The sequence below is a fragment of the Sinohyriopsis cumingii genome, chromosome 9 (assembly GCF_028554795.1).
Source record: "Sinohyriopsis cumingii isolate HCF-2022 chromosome 9, ASM2855479v2, whole genome shotgun sequence".
Lineage (NCBI taxonomy): Eukaryota > Metazoa > Mollusca > Bivalvia > Unionida > Unionidae > Sinohyriopsis > Sinohyriopsis cumingii.
The window spans coordinates 49,282,136-49,308,004 of record NC_142969.1 but is presented as its reverse complement, the minus strand read 5'-3'; the positions used below and the strand labels follow the sequence as shown (position 1 = coordinate 49,308,004).

Below are 25,869 nucleotides of genomic sequence, written 5' to 3'. Positions count from 1 at the left end.
TTACACCAGGCAGGTCTTGAGTTGATATTGTGTAAGATGCCTTGTTTTGCACGAGGTCTTCACTTGTTTACATAATTAAGAATTTACACCAGGCAGGTCTTGAGTTGATATTGTGTAAGATGCCTTGTTTTGCATGGGGTCTTCACTTGTTTGTATAATTAAGAATTTACACCAGGCAGGTCTTGAGTTGATATTGTGTAAGATGCCATGTTATGCATGGGGTCTTCACTTTTTTGTATAATTAAGAATTTACACCAGACAGGTCTTGAGTTGATATTGTGTAAGATGCCTTGTTTTGCATGGGGTCTTCACTTGTTTGTATAATTAAGAAATTACACTAGGCAGGTCTTGAGTTGATATTGTGTAAGATGCCTTGTTTTGCATGGGGTCTTCACTCGTTTGTATAATTAAGAAATTACACCAGGCAGGTCTTGAGTTGATATTGTGTAAGATGCCTTGTTTTTGCATGGGGTCTTCACTTGTTTGTATAATTAAGAAATTACACCAGACAGGTCTTGAGTTGATATTGTGTACGATGCCTTGTTTTGCATGGGGTCTTCACTTGTTTGTATAATTAAGAAATTTCACCAGGCAGGTCTTGAGTTGATATTGTGTAAGATGCCTTGTTTTGCATGGGGTCTTCACTTGTTTGCATAATTAAGAAACTACACCAGGCAGGTCTTGAGTTGATATTGTGTAAGATGCCTTGTTTTGCATGGGGTCTTCACTTGTTTGTATAATTAAGAATTTACACCAGGCAGGTCTTGAGCTGATACTGTGTAAGATGCCTTGTTTTGCATGGGGTCTTCACTTGTTTGCATAATTAAGAAACTACACCAGGCAGGTCTTGAGTTGATATTGTGTAAGATGCCTTGTTTTGCATGGGGTCTTCACTTGTTTGCATAATTAAGAAACTACACCAGGCAGGTCTTGAGTTGATACTGTGTAAGATGCCTTGTTTTGCATGGGGTCTTCACTTGTTTGTATAATTAAGAATTTACACCAGGCAGGTCTTGAGTTGATATTGTGTAAGATGCCTTGTTTTGCATGGGGTCTTCACTTGTTTGCATAATTAAGAAATTACACCAGGCAGGTCTTGAGTTGATATTGTGTAAGATGCCTTGTTTTGCATGGGGTCTTCACTTGTTTGTATAATTAAGAATTTACACCAGGCAGGTCTTGAATTGATATTGTGTAAGATGCCTTGTTTTGCATGGGGTCTTCACTTGTTTGCATAATTAAGAAATTACACCAGGCAGGTCTTGAGTTGATATTGTGTAAGATGCCATGTTATGCATGGGGTCTTCACTTGTTTGTATTGATCTGAGTTGGTGCTTTATTTACTAGTTTACATATAATTTTTCACCAGGTAGAGACGCCAGTTTTTTGGTTGTATTTATCATAGCCTTTGCTGTATCTGCAGTTGCTGCTATTTCCGAAAAAACTTGTTTGATATCTAGTACTGTTGTAAATAGTGTTCCTTTTACATTATCTGATATCTTTTGTCCAATTGCAGTTCCCGCTGCAGATGCTGCTCCAATAGCAAATGCTTTTGATGCCTCTATTGCAATTGGTACGACGTTATTTGCATAAATTTTGTATTTTCAACGATCTTAGAAAATATACTACCAAGGAATCCTTGTACAATTTTTCTTCTATAAATTGTTCTTTGTTTCATCTTGTTATACAGAACTGTATGATACAATTCGTGTTTTAGTTGCTGAATCTCGGATGCAATTAGTAAATTACAATTCATTGTTAAGATCTAATTGCCGTCCATATTGATATATAAGTTGCATTGTGATTGAAGATATTTGATTTTCTGTGGATATTGGATACTATATTATCTGACGTGGTTCAACTTGCATTAGTGAAACCGGTGGAACGTCAAGAGAGAACGAGTATATTGTTTGACCTCTACTTCCACGTGCCGTATAAGATTATGTAGATCTTGTCAATGATGTAACATCTGTAAATGATGAATTTAATTAGTACAAGTGGGTAAGCAAAGATGAAGCATTAACCGATGACGGGTATAAGGATACAACTCCTGTTATCTATCACAAATACAGAAATTTTCCTGGAGATCCAAGAAAGACGAAAATTTTCATCAGCTTCTTGAATTAGTCGTTGGTATTAAAACTTATCCACTATCGTAAAAAAATAATGAAAAAGCAAGTCATTGACTTCAACCACGTGTCTGAATATATTTAAAAAACCTTGACGCGCTAATGCAATACTACAAGTTTTATCACAAAAATCTAAAGTGCGTAAAACACTGTTATAAATACTACGGTAGAATTCTGCAATTGATTTCGCATATTCCAGTTTCTTTTGACAAGTTCTGGTCTAATTTCAAGTGGAACTTCGTTAAATCCGTTCTTTTTGATAATATCTGGTATTAGCGTTTCTCTTACAGCATCATGGAAGAAAAAAAGAACCAAGATTTGAAACAAAAAAGGGCATATAAAACTGCAAGTGTAACTTATAAAAAAAGTTGCGAATCAAATACGATCTTACTCGCGTGGCGTTTAACATGACATGGATATATGATCAGAGAGTTTAGAATCATCGACAATGTGTGTTGAGAAATACGAAAACCGATTTAAAAAACATATCAGGTTAATGCATTAGCTCAAGTAGAGATCACTCAAATCAGGTTTAAACTTATTCTGTTTATGAGTATAAGCAAAAACTTAAGTTTAGATTTTGACATTTTATGCTATATTTATCTAGAAGATTTTTAATCGCATTATCAAAAAGCAGAAGCTGGATCTTTAACCCAGTCCTGCGGTTTCTGAGTATCTGTTGGAAAGAAGATCTAATAGTATTCATTGAAAGATTGAAGAAAGTTGTGTCTTCCAAGATGCTTACTGACAGATCCGATTGTTCTCTTGTGTCAACAACAGTTTGTTTCTCAGATTTAAATTCTGCAATCGGTTTTTCTGTTAAGTCAAGTCATAGTAATTGACAGTTCTCGTTGGAGTTAAATCCAAAATCGTTCTTAATTTTATATATCTTTTACGATAGTTGACTTTATCTCTTTGTAGTATTTACCTTTCCAAGTTGTAGGGACTCCAACTCCTGATAGCTCGTGTCTAACATGTCACCAAATATTTAAAAATCTATAATTTGAATTTTTAAAAAAATATTTCGCGTAGTAAGATAATTTCTGTTTTAATTAACTGTGTGGGGCGGGTGGGGGATTTTAGAGGTTGTATGGTAACGGCCTTGTAGAGATAACGCCGCAGTTAAATGTAGTAATTTCATGGTGCAGTGAAATGTGTTAATTGCATGGTTCTGTTGTCTCCCTTTGTACATAGCCCTAGCGTCATTGTTATATGCCGTGAAACACAAACACGCCCAAAAATGTGCAGATGGTATTAAGTTCTTACTTAGCATCAAATACCACTAATGAAGTTTGCACTCGACTTATCTACGCCAGGGACGGTACATGTCGCAGGCATCGCTAATGACCAATATAAATGTTTTAGCAATCAAGAATTATAGCACTCAGTATCACAATCAAACATTTTAAACTCATATCTACTTGGTGAAAGTTATACGTGTTCAATTTAGATCGATTTCGCCGATATTATGTGTGAGAGACTAAGACATGACGCCTTTGAACAAAGTGAAGCCCACAAAATAATATAATAATGTCTATGATCTCCTATTTCATTCGTTTTTATATAAGGCATCTTTCGTTTGATAAATTGTCATCATCATCCTGTTCTTGTTTTTCTTCTTCTTCTTCTTCTTGCCTCTTCGGTGGCCTAATCTTTAGAGCATCCGCCTCAGATGCAGGAACTTGCGTGTTCGAACCTCGGCCGAGTAATACCAAAAAAGTCTTATCAAAATGGTACTAACAGCTGCCTTGCTAGGCGCTCAGCAATAAGAGGTTAGTGTTAGGACTGGTCGGCCCGGTGTCAGGATAATGTGCCTTAGGTGGGACATGGTGCTAAATGTATATGGCATGATGCCATATTGCTAGACATCAATATAAACTGCCACAATGCAGACATCGTAGCGACATGACTGAAAAATTGTTAAAGCTACGTTAAAAATCCAAATCAAACACTCACTTCTTCTTCTTCTTTATCAAAGGTCTATTGTACTCAACGTTCTTATGTGCAAGACACAAATTGTAAGATAAATGGATACGTCTCACTTTGAGCTGCAATCTTTGTGTCTTTCTTTTGTTTTGCTTGGATATTTTTCGTTCGATACTCATATCTTTTTTGTGTATTAAAAAGCGAAAATTGTGTAACTTTACGTAGTGATGTACGATGTAAGACATCATTCAGTCGGCGGGGCCCAGTTTTGTAAATTGGCCCCATGGCAAATTTCTTAACTGAAGGCTGTGTTGTGACTTTATCAGGTATTATTGTTAACTATTTAAAATTATGGATATATTTGTGAACTAGGTGTTTTGGGCTTGTGTTGTTCTTGAAATTGATGTCAGGCATGTACACCTTCTATAGCTACTTTGCAGTATGTTGATAGTGAAATACCAATAGTCGGCTAGGAAGAAGAGCTAGCCTCACATAACAATAAACACATGCGTTTGGGGCAAGTAGAATATCTCAAAGACGGCTTGGAGGACAATTATTTTCAGTTTTTTAACCTGTTTAGTACACACTGTTTTGCAGAATTGTCATCTAGGAAAAGAGCTTGTGTTTGCACTCCGAGCATCACTTGGTGTCAAAAATGACCTTCGGACATGAAAACTGCCGGTAGAAATTTGTGGTTGGGGTGCATAAACTTCTTCTGCTACGAACTACCATTGACTTTCTCTGGTCAAGTGGATACTATTATTATGCTTTATTTTAATATAGGTATCTAAAAATATGGATCTTTTTGACCTCACTTTTGTTATTGATTATTTATGATTTTTATACTATGTCGCTGATTGCGGCATTGAATTTGTACGTAAAAACTGGTCCCTGCCCCTGCCCCCTTAAGGAAAATTGATAATTTTGTATGGTTCAGTCAGCCACATCTATTATACTTTTCTGTTTCTTTGTGTATATTTAAATAATTTGTACGTATTATTTTTATTATATTTCCTTCCTTTCTTCATATATCACTTAGTGTTGTATGTAATTCTCTTTGAGAGGGAGGTAACTGTGTTTTGTACTTCACTGTGAGAACTGTTGACATCATGACAAAGTAGCATATTTTGGATCAAACGTACTAATTATGGGAACAAAATGGTGACCATAATGTATTGTCTTGCTCTTTCTGTAACTGGCAAGGTTTACACCCTATTTTTATGAATATTTTTCACATTTCAATACAGGCACACAGAAACATTTGGCATAGCATGTCAACATGCATTCTTTAAAGTAATTTAACGCCACAGGAGCAGATAGACTTCAGAGGAATCATACATACACATACTGTTGTGAATGTTGAATGTCACCGGTGGAACGGTCTTAGAAATAATGATGCATATGGCATATTGCTTGCTATATTTTGGTGAGAAGAATGAAAGTTTTAGCACACCGACATAGTTTCTACCTTCACGACCCCACTCTGAAGTTGACATAAGAGATTCATATCTCACACTTGGGTAATAATAGGAAATGTTTCAGTGTTATGTATATATCTTGAAATTCCTAAGTTCAGTTAACAAAGCGGGAAAGCTTACAATTAAGTGTCAGTTTCGTGCATTTAACAATACACATACAGTTTGGAAAGGTCTCGTAGACCTTAGGATGGGGTGGGGTGCTCCCAGAATTATCTTCAATTATTGCAGAAGACCCACCCTGACTCGTTTTTGTTAGAAATTAAAGTAGTGATAGAGATGCAAAGCTCCCAGCCCCCAGTCAGCGATGCAGACAGTTAAACTACTTAGTACACAAAAGGTGAAATTCAAGAAAACAACAAATTGAATGTCATTCAATAACAGATAGTCCTTACTCCAATGAAATTCAATATTTAAAACCCTATCACCTGTCTTTCACTCTACCAAGTGACGGCCTATTTCATCATCTGACTTAGTGTGATAGATTTTCCTCCTGTCCTGTGTTTCTACTCATCTGTAGTATTTCTTGACTGGTACCCAGTACCCTATTAGTCCAACATCCACGTCCTTCACCCTTCCACTTCCTCTACTTCCGTTCTCTCCTTTTCTTGTCTCCCAGAGACTCGGGACCAACTGTACCAGGGTATTTCCCTTCTCTGTCTCCTACAGCTCCTCCGGTCTCTAAACACTTCCTGTTACAAACACACACAAGGACATTAGTATATTCCTCAAGCTATCTAGTCTCACACTAAACAGCAATCTATGATCAGAAAAGCCATTACCTTCTTTGGTCACGCATTCGTGCACATTGAAATACCCATACTTTCTAGTATGGTATACACGGTATCAACTGCTTATCATGCATATATCAATATATTTCATCACGTCGGTATATATAGATTCTCAATCTTATTATACAGAACAATGTCACATAATCAGACAGATATCCACATATCCATGCGCTGATATATCCTTACACATTATAATCCTACAAAATATACACAAATAGTCAAATACCCCTATTAACTAATGTTGCACACTGTAACCATTATACAAAGTTATAATTCAATTCAACATTCGCAAATCTGGAATATCACATGAATAAATGCACGAGGTTACTACGAATTAACCAAATAGCGAATTACAATATTAATTCTTTACATAAACATTGCTCATATCTCAAAATATGCATGTGGATCAAACACTACAAATGAATCAAACCCTACAAATGGTAATTCTACGTACTAACGATTCTAGTAATGAAGTATACATACTGCACATAATAAAAGTACCATTACCTTGCCGTAACATATTGCGACAATCGAACAAATGAGTCACTGACCTTTCACTGTACACATCGCTTTGACACTCATTGTTCGCAAGGCTGACACTCGCAACATTTACAATTAACCTCAGGGTCTAGCATATACATGTTGCAATCTTGCTATTGTTCCTTACTTATAACGTGACACAGTTTCTCCCCGGAAATTCTTATGTTTTCACTGAATCTTAAAAGTATATCAATATCACTTGTTTCCTTCCTTTTTGCATGTCTCAGTTTGCATGGTAGAAGATTAAGATTAATCGGTTAGTCATGCTGTAAAAAACAACAGCTTCAATCTCATCCAGGTACTCATTCTGATCTAAGTGCACAAGAGAATGACTTTTACATACCGATTTAGCTTCTGAAGGAGTTGTTTTATGGTATGTGCTTTTTAAAGCCAAGCAGGTGAAATGCTTTTTACTTTGAACGGAATTTTCAACCGTAAATATTTGTGCTATACCTTATGTTATTATTTATTATGATTTTATAATTCCAAATTTTAGAAAGGAAACGGGTTTTCTGCAATACAATTGGCTGTACACGGTCACGTGATATTAATCTGGAATTTTTTACACATCGATAAATTCTGGGACTACTTTCGGTTTTTGTACGGTTTACAATATAAATAAACATTGCAGACACATCATTGCGAAACGACTGTTTCATCTTTAAGATTTTTTATTCAGCAAAAAAGTATAAATTATACGCCTTTAATAATTTTTCAGAAAGAAAGAACGAAATTGGAGTTACAAGGATTAAATGATCATGGTTGGGTATTTATCGATGTGTAAATGTTACCTAATCACTCACGAAGTTAACATAAGTCCTTCAGACTTCATTTACTTTGTGAGTGATTAGGTAAAATTTACACATCGATAAATACCCAACCATGATCATTTAATCATATATTCATTTGAATTGTTTGTTACGTTTTTTCTTTAATAAAATTTAATTTAATTAATGGTATCAATATTGAAAGATTGTATGTTAGACTTGACCTTATCCAAAATCAACTTCATATTCTACTTTACCTGAATCATTGATTTTTTAATTTTTTAAAATGTAAATAAGTAATATATAGCTAAATAGTTTCCCTGTGAATACTGTTTATCTGTTAGGATTATTATTTTTGTTTGAGTCAAGGACATTGTATTTACCACATTCTATATTCGAACTTTAACTAAGAGTTTATTTTGTAAACAAATTTGATCCTTCTGGAAGGTTATTTTCCATGAGGTAATAGTTTTAAAAAAATGCAAAATGTAACATAAGGCAAGTATTGAACTATAAAATCTTGTTATTTTAGAAATTGTTCATTCGTGATTTAAGATCGTGGCATAATCAATTGTATAATTGTTGTGTCCAGTATTTCGTTTGGGCTGGAGTTTTATTTATTCAGGTTATTTATTCACTGGAAATAATTTTTTGTTATCCAACAAAAGATTGTTGGCACGTCACCACTAAACGAGCCACCAGATGTACATCAACACTTTCAGCGCTGAATTTAATTTTGATTTCCACTAAAGTGTATTCAGAACTTTATTCATTTAAATTTGTTTGTAAAGTATAGGATTATTTAGAATTCAGTGCGCAATACCGTAAGTTTTTTTTAAAACATTTATTGAATTTCACAAAGCTTGTTGTTTCTCATTCATTTCTATGAGTTATTTTGAGACCACATAGTCTTAATACAACACAAAATATCAACTAACATATTTAAAAAATAGTATCCGTATGCTTGTTAGATCAGTCTTTGGTATGCAATGGCAGAACACGTAATATATAAGGGAGTTATTCTCTTACTGTAGATAAGAGTCCATTGCTCACGGAAATATGTAAAAAAATGTACTTTTGGACACCGAAATTATTAAATTTTATAATTATATATATATATATATATATATATATATATATATATATATATATATATATATATATATATATATATATATATGCCATTGAGACAGTAAGTTACATAACGCTTTCCTGTTAGCAGTTATATATCACTTTATGTCAGCAATGACATAAGATGTTCTGCTCAATACTTCACAATACGCTTTCCAATCAGTAATTATGTAAAAGCGTTCTATCGAGTTTATGAACTTATGACAGAGGGAAATCTGTTAGGTGAAGTTGTTTGCATTTACAACATACACTATGGTGAGAATGTTGGTATACCACTATGTTACTTTTATGTCATGTAGCTGAAATTTCTTTGGAGACTGTATTTGTGGAAACTGTACATGGTCTCAACACATAGCTCAAACCAAAATTACTGGTCACATGTGCTGTAGAATTCAGTCTGAATTAGTCTAATGTACATCATCTTTAGTTGTTATTCAAATAGGGAAAACGAATTTGCCACACTAGACAATACCATCTTCTGAAAGAGCAAATAATGAGTTACAAATTATATGAAATGTAAACAAAGTTATAGGTTCTTTCATTACAATTTACCTCTAAAGTCCGGGAAATAAAAATTAAAAATGAGCACCAAAATAAAAGAAATTAAAAGCTCTTTGAACCAGGGGCATTCCTAAATCAAGTTGGCACCCTGGTTGGATCCTTCCTTTTGGCATCCCGACAAATAATTTTTAAAATGTAAGCACACATAAAATATATTATGTTTGGAAATTGATTTTTAATTGAACAGTGCTATCATAAGCTAATTGGAAATGACTTTTACTTTGGCGAATTTTTCATTTGATTTGTTTTATTTGTACTCTTATTTAAGCTCTCATGATCGCATCCCTCCTTTTGGCTGTCACTCGGGGTGTATCACCCACCCCTTGGAACGCCACTGCTTTGAACAATGCATGAGATATACAATGTCTTTTTTTAAATACCCCGGATAACCAGTATGTAAAACTTTTTCTTTCAAAATCTAACCCTATGAAAATATTAAATTGTAGAGCTCCACCATATCGCATTCCAGTCAAATGTTGCACAAATCTTTCATGTTTCAAGTTCCATAATGCTATCCAATCATTAGTTTATAACGCTTACTAATCAGTAATTAAATAGCGCTTTCTTGTTAGTTATTACATGATTCTTTCCTAAATCATTATTTTCTTAACTCAGTAATAGTACTTTACAGAAAGCTTTCCAATCAGCAAATACATAACGCTTTCCTGAAAAGCCCTCAATTAGTCAAGCGGCCAAAGATCACTGGAGTTAAGTACAGTTGTAAGCTGTCCTCAACCCTTCTCAGTGTCATGTTCCATGCCATCCTAGCATATGATTTCATGTCATTAGCTACATAACGTTTTCCTGTTATTAGTTGTTGTTATGGGGTTAAACGTCATTTTTCAGCATACGATAGGCTATACATGGCGGTCAGTATTTATGATGGAGGAAGAACCCGGAAAACCCCGGAAGGAACCACCGACCCACGAAAAGCTACTGGCAAGCTTTCTCACATACCCACATTGGCTGACTCCGAGACTCGAACCACGCAGAGTTGAGATGGCAGTGATCCGTAAAGGGGAGCGCTTTAGACCACTCGGCCACTCGTCCTACCCACGCCCCGTGTTTAGTTAAATAGTTGCATAATTATCAGTATGAAAGAGGATGAGCATTTATCTCTGGCTACCTCTGCAGCAGTGGAACTCTGCGATTTTTCTGAGCGACTGACCTGCATGATCTCAGTGCTCATTAGGCAGTGTTTAGGGCACCATTTTGTATCCCGTTCCACGTGCAACGGAGCCCACTAACAGCAGACAGTTAAGAACACAAATTGGCTCAATCGACCACTTACGTGTTTGTAGAAACCAAACCAGTGTTAGTGATGTCGTGGTCATGCTCGAACTCAACAGATGTATAATGCTTTTCTGGTACATTCCTGTGACTGACCTGAGGTGAAAAGAGAGTAGATGCTGTTGTTGTTGTAGGGTTTAACACCATTTTCAGCACACGATAGGCTAAATATGGCGGCCAGTATTAATGGCGGAGGAAAAACCCGAGAAAACCTCAGAAAGAACCACCGAGCCACGAGAAGCTACTGGCAAGCTTTTTCACATACCCACATTGGCCGAATCCGAGAATCGATCCCTCGCATACAAAGGTGACATGGCAGTGGTCCGTAACGAAGAGCGCTTTAGACCACTAGGCCACTCGGGGCCCCCGAAAAGAGAGAGTAAAAATATGCAAGTTGTGTTGGTGATGATTGTTATGCATACTATGGTCTAGAACTAGAACGACAGAAGAGATATTAGAACATAAAGAAGAAATGTATTCTATTTATGATGTTATACATAACTAAAGAATAAATTATGTTGTACCTTTTATATTGTTCTTTGCTCTTATCTCTTATTTACTTCTTCACAATTTCAGTTAAATTTATTACCATATTTATAAAAAAAAACTTCTGAAAAGAAAGCTTTTACAATACACCTATATTTGTATGTGCTTTAACACAACATATTATGATTATTGTAGAAATCATTGAGGATTTAAAATTAGGTAACACAATATTTTTTAAATTTATATCTTCTAAATTAACTTTTGGTAAATGAATACTTCCTTTATATTTTACCAGGAGCTATCAACTTAATTTGTAATGGAGAATTTAAACCGAGTTATTTGAGATTCCACAATCTGGGCAAGAGAAAATAGGTGAATCGAAATTTTGGTACAAAATTAAGTACTGAAGTTATGTCAAGTATGAGATATAAATGGGATAAAAGAAACATAAGGGTTATTTCTTCAATTAATTTTATATATCAATACTATTTCGTGCAATTATTTAGCATTAGTTTGAATTTGCCCATGACTCACAACCTGAACAAATCAAAATCGCGACAAACCCCAAATCTGGAATTATAATAAATGGTTACAACTCGGAAAACAACAGTTTCAGAAATGATTCTACTTAGATTCAACTTGTTAGATCAGATGGTTTCGATGGATGTCGGGAAAGAGGTTAGGGTTGCATACAGTTTATATTAGTATCCCATCTTCCTTCGTCTACCGATATCCTTGACATACAACGATGTATGAAATACAATTGCTTTGCATACTTCTTTGGTCCAGAGATCTAAAACCGATCCCGAGCAAGTACGACATTAAATGTTCGCCAGTCCAAGGTTAGTGATTTCTCTATGGATTCCTCAGTCGTATGTGCCATCTTTTGCCTTCTTCTAATTATCGTTAAGAGTACGTTTTTAAATAAAGGACGAAATTTTTTAAAATACAAATCGGCATATTATAAAAAGTTTAAAGTTGATATGTACCTTACTTTGCATAGTTATACTTTATATTGCAATCTAAAGGTCCGAGGAAAATCACATGTTAGAAAATCTTAGGGAACTTCATGATCGCGCAGGTCTAAAGTTTTCTGGTAAAGAGAACCGTGTAAATAGTAGGTATCACCAAGAAATTGAAAGTTACGTTCTTCTCCTTTTCCCATTCAAATCATGTACTTGTGTATCTTGGTCAGATTCTAAAGTCTCGCACAGCTCATCTCTCGCGACTTCTGTTTGAGAGAAGATGCAAAGAAATGAAATGGGAAAATAATAATGGAATTTCTTGGTAGTACGTAATATCTGTACGATACTATCGTTTAGGAAATTTCTAGATCTGAGCAATTAGCCAATCCTGTAAAATCTTATGTCTTCATAGACGGTAGTGAAAAAGGTCAAGGTCCACTTCACCATTCGAGTTATGAGCTGTCAGATTACGTTAAACTGTGTTAGGTGAAAATCATGGAGCAGAAGAAGAAGAGACTTGACCCAGATCTGCTACTGCATCATGCCGCAACATATCTCGGTGTATGACTGTTAGTTGCCGTGCAGAACTTATATAATAATAAATATGATACGGATCATTCGATTAAAGTGTCTGTTTATTTCATGGTTCAAAAACACACACACACACACACACATATATATATATATATATATATATATATATATATATATATATATATATATATATATATGGTTTCACTACATATATTTGTAAAATCCAGATGGGGTATTAAAAAATATAACAATAGTACGCGTGATTGATGTCCCTTTCGATCTAATGACCACGAAACAATATTCTCGAAACCAAAACTGCATATTAATACGATATATATTACATGTACGTCCGGAATAATCCGGCATAAACTACATCACTTCACATTGGTGGTGAAATAATGAAGTACATGTTTAACTGCTGAAAGTATACGAAACACAGTCATGCAATTTCCATTCGTTGCTTTTACCACTGAATATCTCAAGGGGTAGCTTTTGTGTGTGGTTAAATTTACACATTTGTCTGGTAAATAAATTTTCAGCAGATGATAATACTGTTGTGCCATGTCTTTAAGGCCTGGATGGCATAATCTATTATGACAATTAATAATCTATTTCTGTCTTAAACTCAAAAGTAATTGGCATGATTTAAAAAAAAAATGTCTTGGTACATCACATTCGGTACTAGCACTAAGAAAGCTCCTCTGCTAAATGGCGGACACATATGAATCGTAAAAGTGTAACAAAATAGTTCTACACACTTTAGCTCTTTACTATGTTTTGTTGTCATGACTTGCTAAAGTTATTCTATTTTATGCCTTGGTCGTTTTTTGAGCCAAGTATAATTCTTTGTTACCAGTTTTAAAAAGAGTGGAACTTTGGAAATTTGCTGTGTACTTTACAGACATGTTCCAACGTATAATACATTTTTGTACCACTTTGTCCTTGAAACAAAACGCATACATACATTGACATAATGTGACGCCGTTTTAAAAACTATTCCACCAGCTTTCAAATTTCCTTTTTTCAAAGCTAGGTAAACATTGATTAATATGTGTCGTAGATATGATATTGATTGACGAGTTTTATTATATAACAGCCATTTTATTAAAACGAGATTAGCAAATGAGATATACTCATTTCTCTCTCTCTCTCTCTCTCTCTCTCACACACACTGTATATATATATATATATATATATATATATATATATATATATATATATATATATATATATATATATATATATATATATATATATATATGCTACGTCTTCGTGTTTTGTTTCATTTATCGCCGTGGCCAAGAGCTTACCTAGCTAGAAAGGTTTGGCTACAATTTGTACCAGCAGCTATAAAAAATTGTCTTTCTCTCTTTATGTGTATATATATAATCTCGTTGAAAAACTCTTATGTGGCGTAAATACCATTCCATTTATTAATATTTTTCAAGAAAAATGCGCATAGTTGTGTATGTCACGTTTCGCCCTTCCTCGCAATGTTGTCCATTCATATTCATATTTCCACAAAATGTGTATTTTCTCGTGTTAAATGGTTATAGTCCACACAATGCCGATCTTTGTCGAATAATCGTCCTTGATATTAAATGCCTGAAGGACAAAGACATTTTCTTAACGATTGTAAACTTGTGAATGCTCTAGTAATCTTGCGTCGTCGCCCTGTTATTCCAGTAACACCTCAACGTTATTGCATTTCTTGTATTGTTCTTCGTCGTCACTGTACATTGCAATTGTCGCCTTACTTTTCTTCCCATGCATCGTCGAACATTTGTCAGAATCATGACTATCTCGTGCGGTAAACGCATATTTCTCACTTCCGCTGAACTTTGCCTTACTACATGGAGAGGCCGGCGTTACAAGTAACGCATGTTCATGGAGATGACGGAGATCTGAAGAACTGTTAGCATACATGGGATTATGTAAAGACGCAAGTGGTGAGTCGATGTTATCGTAATCGTCGCCTCTGTTAATTCTTTGGTCTTGTGTGCTCTCTTTAACGTTGAAGATGGTCACCGATTCTATATCACTCCTCAACAAACCGTCTCTGGGAAGTGTTTGTCGATCTTGACTCCGCCTGTACGAGAGAGAAGAGAAAAGAATCTGCCGTTTAAAAATAGTTCATGTTTTAAGAAGCTAATTATGGAGACAAACATTCCGTGCTTTATTCTCCTTATATCATGTACATTTTATCGGTAATGGTGATATTTCTATACAGAAATATCCGTCTTGTACCTGTTTTTTAGTTATATCTAGGGGCAAGGTTTTTTGTAACAAAAATACAACAGAAGATACAAACCCATTTTAATTCAACCAATAAATGTAGTTTTTGTGAACAGAACGTTTTATATACAGGAGACAACAACGTCACTAACACTGTTAAAGTAACTGGTAAATATAGAGGTTCTGTAAATAATGACTGTAAATATTATTAACACAAACTTTAATTCCTAAATCTTCAGGAGATGACACGTATCTGATTGACTTAGATTTGGTCTAAAATGTATCATAAAAGAAGGACAAATAAACCAACTTTTGATGTGAAATATTTTTCATTAATAAACTATTTTGTAACCGATAGATTTCATATATGAAACAAAGATACTAATGAAATGATACGTAGGTGATGGCATGCTCCTTAGGACAATGTTATATTTTAAAGAAATGCAAGAAAATTCACTATGTAAAGATATCTACCTAATTTACAGTCTCAAACAACCTTAATATGTTCAACAAATCTAAATTTCAACGAATATAAAGCAAATACATTCAGGTCATGAATGTGAATAAAAAAAGAGGGTAAGTACCAATGTGAATCGTCAATGGACATTACAAATTAAATTCTCTTGGTAACTTTTGTGTGGAGATTATGTCAACAAGCTATTTTAACTTTGTATGAAATTTTTATACAGGAATTTAGAAATATTGGTTTGCAAAATTAACAACTATATCCAGGTAGCTCATTATTATAATGCAACGTTATCAGTTGAAGACGGTGGTTCGAGTTGATTAGGAATAGAACTATATAATTTAACAGATTATGATTTGATTTAATGGATTGATTCTTGAACGATAGCAGTTGACATGATGCAAAGTATATATGTTAAATCTAATCGTTGTAATTCATCAATATAGGAACAAGCTCCGATGAAGGTAAGGTTGTAAGTGACGGAGAGTGTAATAGCTGAAGGTGAAGGTCATGAGTTATATACCTAATAAGAGTAGGTTCTTCCATAAGGAAATTCATTCGGTAAGAGTATTTCATGGACAACCAATTAATAAATCAAAGGAATCAGAACTAAAGATCTTATAAAGATGTTCAAAGAGCTGATGGCAATTTAGAAACAGATTTAGAAGTACTAGAAAGACGTTTAAAAGAACTGGTGGTATTCATAAAACAGATTTAGAAGAATCAACACATATACATGATTATTTCAAAGGTTACTAATGAGCACCAGAAACAGTGATACCAGGTATGGAAGATTTGATAAAGTGCAACAAGATTATATAATTAAAAGAAACAAAATAAAAAATACTTAAAATTTGTATTAAAAAGCAAAAAGAACTTAATAATTCATTATAGTAAGTTATTTAATCTTTTATGTTCGACTAGAATTAAAGTTTAAGAGAATAGTCAGGGCGGTTAGATGTATATATTTAATTAAATATAAATTTGATACGAAACTAATGATTCGAAAACAAATTTTGTATAGCCAATACATTTCTATGCATTTGGAGAACATATTGAAACTTTATATACAAGAACATCTGTATATATTTAGATGTAAAACAAATTTTTAAACATGAGAAAGATTTACAGCTTGCAAGCAGATTGCAAACCGATTAGAACATGAATTTAGTAGTATGCAAAAATGAATAAACGTCCAATTAACCAAAAGGTTGTATGAGCAGAAATAAAATTAAAAAATCACAAAAGCTTGAGGATATTTTTCCGTTTATAATGACAGACACCAATTTGTCAAGCATTTTTTATTAACAGGGTAAATTTTCTCAGACATGAGAAAGAATATGACACAAAGGGTTAAAAGAAATGTGATATTCTGCTAGTAAACAAGTAGATTGCTGGATAAATCAGCGAGAAAATAAACCGTACAACTATTTACGATTTGCGTGGTCTCAGAAGCAAGCTCTACTCCTTCAAAACGAACGAAAATTAGAAATTGGCTTGCATAAAAGGTTCGAAAGGAATGCGTCATCAAGTAAATATTAAGCTTTGTTGTGTACTAGCATTGTTTGCAGAATCAATGAATAATTTACGCGGAAACAAACTGACTGAGATCAGAAAAGCATAAATTATATAAATTATATAATATGCATGACAACAATAACTATTTAGTACATAATGTAAAACCTTTACAATATGACTTTTCGAGATGATATTACCGTCAGTATTTTGCTCGTTTGTCTACTATATGATCAAAAGGACTGCTAATTTTAAATTAACATTTGTACGTTTATTTTTCTACACCGAAACATCAGAAATATAATATTCTGAAAGACGTCATGAATGATTGTATTATGTTGAAGATTATTACAGACATAATGTCTGTTCTTTGCTTTATACAGTTCGATAAACTCAACTGCCATGATAATGTATTTCTTTATTATACAAGTGTGAACCAGCTGTATTATTAATTTTGGTAACTCTTTAAAAAGGTTAACCAATATTTACTCTACTAATTTCTATAGCTATTTTACTATAGCCCACTATTAAGTTTTCTTCCGTAAATACATTAATTGCAAGAGCTCACAAATCACGAAATTATAAATCCTAGATTGATGCCAGTCTATTTACTATAAAAAAAAAATGTACAGCGTTTCTGGGATGTGATTTGGCAGTTATGCTGGTACATTGGCTAATTAAACCTTTTGTCACTAGGATGTTTGATAGTTTTATCGTGATTGAAAACGCAACGAACCGCGTATTGCAATGCCAGACGTTAAACGACAAGAATACCAGCGATCAAGTAAGGCTTTCACTTGTTTGAGTTTGATAAAAGAAGAAGTTGAAAATCAAATATGGAAGGTAAGGTCTACTTGCAGGTGAAATGTTGATGCAGAAAATGTCGCCGGGGAATGGGGACTTTCCTCTTTACAGTGAAGATGGCATCATACTCATGACTTACGGCATGTATCAGTTGAATCTTTGTTCAATTTACACGCAGGAACATTTCATGTCATTCGTTGCAAGACATAAAGCAGACATATATATCAAAATATATTTACTGGGGGTGCAATATGACGCAACAGACAATGAAGGCATTGTTTTGTACGTGTAGGATGGGTGATGGAGTATATTTTCGTATATTATCAATGCTTTGGTATCTTGGGCATGCAAGATATCTGATTGTAATAGCATGTGGAGTTATGAACTTGTTGATGTTTTTAGTAGATGCGCACAAAATTAAATGAAATTACCGTTGCATCTAATAGTAAGTACAGTATGGCAGAAGAGTCCGATACGAACAAATTAGCTCAGAATTAGTCCTGCCTTCCTCCAACAATATGTGTCTACAGTTTCGTAGAAATCGTCTGATTTAGAGATAAAATGTGTTATTTATTATGCATATTGGTGTGCTGAATTCCCATATGACAATTAAAACAACTGATTGGCTACTGTTTCAAATATATTTAAGCTTTTACATTTTACGTCTGTGTATATTGTGTAAATAGTAGAAGTTTAATCATAAATTGTACACCTAGGTCTTGTCATGTATTTACGGCTGTATTACATGATAATAATTCACCTGTCCTGTTTATTTAAACTTTATAAAAACAGCAAGCGGCTTATATAAATTAATTTTATTATGAAACAAAGGCCAGCAAATTCTTATGTATATCTAAGTACATAGTTTAGTCCTTATTCAGTGTCTACTAAGCACTTCTCGGCTTGTCTCTTGCATTCATTAAATGGACCATCTCTTGTCACTGTCCAGCAATAGTATTCAGGCATGGATGGGCTCAATTTCTCCATTGTTGCAATGTCCTAGTGAAATCGCTCGCCGTGCTCGTCGCATGTTGTAACCAAGGCTTTTGTATGCCTTGAGGAGTTTTCCACCGATTCCCTGTAGTTGTCTTCCTTGTTGTTTCCGAGAATTTTTTTGCCGCTAGCTGGAAGGATTTCCATGTCGACTTTTCCTTGCCACGCAGTGCACAGTCAAATGCATGATCTCGAAGAAGGTCGCGAATCTGAAGACCAACAAAGACACCAATCTTTATCTTAGTTTCATTTAACCTTGTAAATTTTCCACGGAGGTACTTAAAAGCTGCTTGTGTTTTGTCCATGGCATTGACAAAGCTCTTCAACAGACCCAGCTTGATGTGCAAGGGTGGAAACAAAATCTTCCTCGATTCAACAAGTGCTGGATACTGAACACTTTTCCTCCCAGGCTCCAATGACTGTCGCAATGGCCAACCTATCTGATGGAGTGGGAAGCTCTCGCACGATGATCCAATTCGCAGAGAAAACAGCAGTACTTTGTGTATCCAGTCTCCAGAACAAGCAAGACAGCAAGAACCTTCAAATCGCCGCAGAGTTGCCACTGATGCTGGTCATAGTTTAACCACCTGAAAAGTTGTTTCACGTTTTCATAAGTTGCCTTCATATGGACTACATGACCTTCTGGAATTGATGGCAAAACATTGCCATTATGCAGCAAAACAGATATAAGACTGGTCTTCGATAAATCAATGAACAGTCTCCGCTCATCAGGATCATGAACGATGTTGAGGGCTGCCATCACACCATTGGTGTTGTTGCAGCCTGCAATATCACCTTCCATGAAGAAGAATGGGACACGATCCTTTTGACGGCCACGAAACATGGAAACACTAACGTCACCTGCCAGTCTGGAGCCCAAACAGCTCTGCCTTACTCTTGGATAGTTCCAAATCCCTGACAAGAGGTGTGGTGCAGAGGAGAAAGATGGGAGAGAATATAGGTAATGTGACACTGATGGTTCAGGGCTAGAAGTTTCCTCCTCTTCCTCTGATTCAATTGAGAATGATTTTGGTGCATCAGGAACCGGCAGTCCTTCTCCGTGGGGTACTGATGCAATGTTAGGATAATGCACAGTCCACTTTTTCTTCTATGACACACCGTTCCCAGCTGGAGGCACTGTGCCAAAGGAACAATTGTTGATATTATATCTTGGCTCTCTCCAAATCATTGGCACTGCACATGCATATATTTCCTTTTCCTGTTTAACCACTGCCGAAGATTTGTTGCACAAGTGTTGCCGCATATGTTTGGGGACTACCTCTTGCCCTGATCTCCAATTTTGCACCCAACATAAAGATGATAGGCTTTCTTAACCATAATGGCAAAAATCACGTCACCACAAATATAGCAGAAGTTATCTGCATTGTTCACGCAAGTACGAGACTTTTTGATCACTTCGGCTAAACAGAAGTGTCCCTTTGCGAAATCAAACGCTGACAAATAAGAGAGCACGAAACTGTATGACTTCTAGAGCTGATATAATGCAATATGTTCAGCAGAGTGATGTAATCTTAGTTATGAATGCATCGTCCATGGCTTCTAGGAATAACATGATCAAATTTATATCAAGTATGATGCAATACCAACTCCAGATTGCATCATTCATTGCTTTGCCTAAAACACAAGTACTGTCCAAATTCAGTCATAGATTTATTCATAAATCCAGACAAAGATGTATTTGAGTCATTTCTAGTTTAAATTGAGATCCCTTTCCTTCATAACTCACTTATCTTCCGCCATTTCCAAGTCAAGGGTCCTATATATTGACCCAGTATCCTAACTTTAAAACTAGAGTCAATCAACAATTTTAAACATTATTTTCGTTCTCAGTGACCCAGAGTTAGTAAAGTCTGAGTATATTTATTTTGGAAGCATTTTTTGGCTGTACACCAATGTAACTGACCTTTCAGTTGTTTTAACTAATACTATACAAATATATGAAAGTCCTCTCATACATAAGTGTTCGTTCCACAACTTTATTGTTTGTTGAAAGCTCAAGTTTAACCTTTCAATCAGACCACCTCTTATCCGTGTGTGAGTCATTCTATTCATCTGTTCACCAATCTCCCGTCCTTCCATGTTCATTTTAGTCAATGAATTCGTCTTTATCAGTTCCTTCCTATATCAGTTTGTTAATTGCATATATGTCTGTTCGCTGTTTCCAATCCTTCCTTCCGTATCCAATATATATGTTTCTCCTTTGTGATCCAATGTTTTGTCCTTTAGCAAGTTGGTCATATTTTTATCAAGAAAATTATATTCGTATTTAGCAGTAGGCATGAAATTTATAAACATATTTTACTTGATTTGTACTCTTTTATCTCTAACAAGCGAATAATATTATCCACTTTCAGGTGATATCATCCACACTGCCGAGTTAAATTTATTCTGTCTAAATCTCATGTCACATTAATAACATAATGATACATTTTTAACTGAAGTAAATTTTAATTTCTTTAAATTTTTGTGCAACGTCATGATTAACTGGCGTATTCAACCGTGTTTCTGAACAAGGATAACGAACACTGCTTGTTATTGGCTTAGATACGAAGTCCATTTTTTAATTGTAAGAAATGTTTATGTATCAACTAAGTCACGTTGTTTTGCGTTTTAATTTTCTTTATCTAAATATATTATTTGGGTTAGGAAGCTTGCTTTGGTCGAGTGTTAAGCCTGCTTAGGAACACATGTATCGATTTATGAACATGAATGTAGTCATCGTCTTATCGAATGAGTATCGATTTATGATTATTTATGTAGTCGTCGTTTTATCGATTGAGTTTATATAGTGAAATCGCAAAGGCGATGGCCCAGACAATTTATAGTCTTTTTGCATTTTTTATTCATAATGACATGGGATATTTGTTTCAATTTGTGATTGACAACTTCCAAAATTATTATACACTTTTTTCGCTTCGGGAGATTTAGTTTTGTGACCATTTTTATTTTATTGCACTCTATCACTATGAAGGTTAAACCGTGTTGTGGCATGTATAGTAAACATCCTTGACGTCGGACACAACACAATAGTCGATTTGGGCTGATTCTATAGTGATAATGAAATCCGTACCTTTCCGGTTACTAGTCTAACCCCTTAACAACTGAGCCACTGGTGCGCTTGACGAAGAGAGAGAGAGAGAGAGAGAGAGAGAGAGAGAGAGAGAGAGATGGAAGGAGAGCTTTATATCATACCCCTGTTTTCGGTATTTGCTATGGTATGCAAGGTTTTTAATAAACGTTTTCTTCCGGTGTTTACCGATGGCGATGATCGCAATTGGAACAGACAAGACGGCTATGATCAAGCAAGGTGAGACCAGTTTCCAATCTGAAATACAAGGATATTCATTTTTAAACACTCACATACACACACACACATAATCAGATCTCACATAATTTACATTACGCTCAGATGTAGGAGATCCAGTCAGGAAATTATGTTCACACAACGTCCTTCATTTTCATGTAGTCCAAATTTGACAAGCAGCAATTCACAGGCAGAGTTGGCTGTTGTTATTCAGTATGCTTGAACATTTTGTTTTCAATGACAACACGTCCCGAATGGCTCGATTTAGAATTCTGGACGCTGCAAATGCGGAAAAAAATCAGGACCTTTCCACCAGCTGGAAATCTCCCTCAAAGACAGTACAATCGATTAATACGATCTGAATAATTTGTCCATTTGAAGAAAATTCGCAGTTTATTCCGTTAACAATATTCTTAACATCTAGAACTTTTATCACAGCAAATGTGAACAACATGCGGTCTGTACGTATGTCGCACACCCGTTTAGATGATGTGATTCAAGTAGTTCCATCCTGTCGATAAAAGAATTATATTCGATGTTTTAATTCAATGGCAGAAAAGCACTAGATGTCCCTAGTGAAAAACAGAAACTTCTTTGGTCAACATTAATTTCACGAGAGCATGGCCGCAGAGGTGTGCCTGGTAGATTCTCCACGTAATGCCCAGGTATGACTTCAGTCAGAATTATTACATATACGCAAACACTATGGTTTAACTTATGCATATTGAACTTTCTCCTTTATGTTTTCATCTCGGCCAAATAATCGGACGATTTATACTATTTTACCGGTCCTTTAACAATTAGCTCTGCAGATACACTTAGTGCTTTGACATGTCATGATATATGTTTAAAAGTCTCGATTTTATATTTCGACAGAAGAAGACAAACATATATAAATTACTGCTATATAGCTGTGCAATAGCTAACGCATATACTATGATTCAGAATAGTAAATGTATGCCAACTGAGTCAAGACGGTACAAGAAGATAACGATAATTGTAATAATTATTAATTTAACAGACATAGTTGAGCCAAGTTCACTTTATATATGCAAATGGAAATAAAAATAACTTCGGACCAATTTAAACTATCCAATGAAATGTCACTAGTAATATATATCTATGTTGTGTGGTTGACCTTTGTCAGCGATTGAGGGTAGAAGATTACCTGACTAATGTAATTTTGTATGTAAACAACACATAACATAGCTAATGCTTGTATAAGATTTTAGATTATATGTTAAGATCATTTTTACTTGGCGGTAAACATGATTACAATTATTGAAATCAAGGTCTAGCTTTCTTTAGATATTAGGAACCTTATATAAGCATGATGTATACGAATTTGATGGGAAAATGAACCTCATCATGGTTCAATTAATACGTCTTAGCTGTTTATATGAACGTTGTTTACTTCAGAATCACTAATTTCTAATCTTAACATCTGTCTAGAGAAGTTGTGTTTTGTATAGAAAGTTTACTTTATGTATTTAAAATAATTTATTGGAATTACAAACTTTTCTTAGATTCAGGACTAAGTCACTATCTTTGAATTGTTGCAGATCATTCAAAGACATTTTGGGTTATATCATTGTAATAAATTATGACTCTTGTCACATTAGCACACTTCAGGTTATTGACATATTAGCTCGTTCAAAATCGAAATTCATTCAGAACACAACTAGAATTAATTCAAAATACTCTATACTGTTGGACCTGTGATAGAACTTTATGACTATCTGGGATTTAATTCACAATACTGTACGTTCTTTTTAAATTATCACTTTGTATTCATGAAAAATAAATTCTTTGTTAAATTTTCAACACTTGTTGGCTTTCGCTCTTTTCTGTTACTTCGTTCAAGACTATAGAGCTGTAAGACATTATCCTTACCAACATTTTGCCGCTGGTTAGAAGCTATTCCAGACTTCAAGTCACCAAGTCTCTGCACCATTTCATCTCTGGTTGCCAATGTTAATGAGGTATTGATACCGGCTGTAAAGGAGGAAAATATAACCTGTGTTTAACACAAATGATTTAATGTATTTTTTTTATTTTAAATTTGATGTAAGAATCCAACTCATATTAGGTGGTATGCATGTCTGTGCCATGTTTCCTCATCCAAGGTTCCAAAGTTGTATGTGTATATGTGTGTGTGGGTGTTTATCTTCAGATTGAAGCCCCAAGAATATTAACCAGTCTATGAAGGGAGTATTAGAAAAAACGCAATAGATATTATTGGTTACTGCTGCTTACATACCTTTGTAGGCATGCTCACAAGAAGGTAATAAATATAAATTGTCACTTGTCAAGAAAGTATTACATATGTAGTGGCAAACTCTATCTAGCAATTCATCTTTGAAGAGAATACTATAGTATCATGTCTTGAACGTGCGCCTTTGTGATTTATGTTTTGACTTATTCATTTTGGTTTCCAGTAAGCGCTGTGTAATACTCATTCTCGCTAGTCATAGAATTATGTCACCAGTATTCAGACGAGAGTTTCCACGGTACTTCCTTATAATTCCTAAATCAAACAATATTTTGAAAACATTAAATCTTATTTAAAATATCAAACTTACTCTTATCACAAATAACTGTATGACTTTCATCACATGACGTGGTACCGAATTCAAAACTGTCATGGTCCATCTTCACTATACCGATACAAATCTGTGTCACCGTCTGTCCATGACCTGCACATGATAAAAATGTTTGTAGAATATCTGACATGACTTTCTAGGTCCTAAGACACTTAATATCATCTATGCGACAGAGAAATATTTTTTTTATTCTTCTGTTTTTTTTTTATACCGTATGCTGGCATTCTCAGTAATGTGTAATATGAATTCGTCTATTGAAATAAATGCAAGGATTTAATTGTATATTTAGTAAACGCATCGGAACTCTGGATACAATGAGATAACTTCTAAAAACATGTGCATCCTATTATACATGGCTTATTATACATGACTTATTATACATGATTCAAATGACAATGATAGTTGTATGAGCCACGTTATGCAGTGGATGCTGGCTATAACTGAATGAATCACATAAATCAGTAGACACTGGATACAGCTCAATGAATCACGTTATTCATTGGACACTTGCTATAACTCATTGAATCAAGTTATTCATTTCATGCTGGAAATAACTGTATAAAGCACGCTATTCATTGGACACTGGCTATAGTTGTATTAATCATGCACCTTATCGTCTACAAAAATCACCCAAGAGTGAATATTTAAAACATAAAATATTACGCATAAAATTAATATTGGTCTGAGATAGATAAAGTGTTATGGGAATAATACTGCCATATGAAGACTGTATATATATATATATATATATATATATATATATATATATATATATATATATATATATATATATATATATATATATATATATATATATATATATATATATATTCACGCAGTTCAAATTTATACATGTCATTTTGACTAAAAGCCTACTCAAACTGTTGATGATACTGGTATCATTGAAATCCTTGATCCAGTGTGTCCTGTTTACTGGAATAATCATTGGTATTGTAAAGGTTTCCACTCCCTGCATGGACGCACTGGACTTGAGACATTTATTTTTGGCATCAGCGTACGGTAGCATTTTCTCATTCTTCTCGAACTGTCCATCTGGTCGAAATTAATAAAATGTTGATACATTTCCGACGATAAAAACAGGATCCAGATCATAATTTTACCATTTATGTCATCCCGAATATTACCCAATCACTTGCTTCTATTCGTTCATTCGACTTTGTGATTGACTCGGTATTTGCTCTTGCACATCATGTTACTTTGAGAGTATATGCAACCATTAAATTACGCTGTCATTGGTTTCGAAACATTAATCATTTCATAGTGCAAAAGGATCGTTCCTAAATGTTTCGTATATTCATTTCAAATCAAATGT

At 34.5% G+C, this 25,869-nt stretch overlaps 1 protein-coding gene across 1 annotated transcript; it reads right to left on the bottom strand.

The window, feature by feature from the left end:
- Window positions 1-13,809: 13,809 nt before the first annotated feature.
- Window positions 13,810-25,576, bottom strand: LOC149791783 (uncharacterized). Its single transcript, XM_089969261.1, has 5 exons — window positions 25,413-25,576; window positions 24,516-24,629; window positions 23,827-23,928; window positions 21,822-21,954; window positions 13,810-14,684 (listed from the first exon to the last, which is right to left on the bottom strand). Exons 1-5 carry the CDS (start codon window positions 25,561-25,563, stop codon window positions 14,273-14,275), a joined length of 912 nt encoding a protein of 303 aa, XP_089825387.1. The 5' UTR covers window positions 25,564-25,576; the 3' UTR covers window positions 13,810-14,272.
- Window positions 25,577-25,869: the final 293 nt, after the last annotated feature.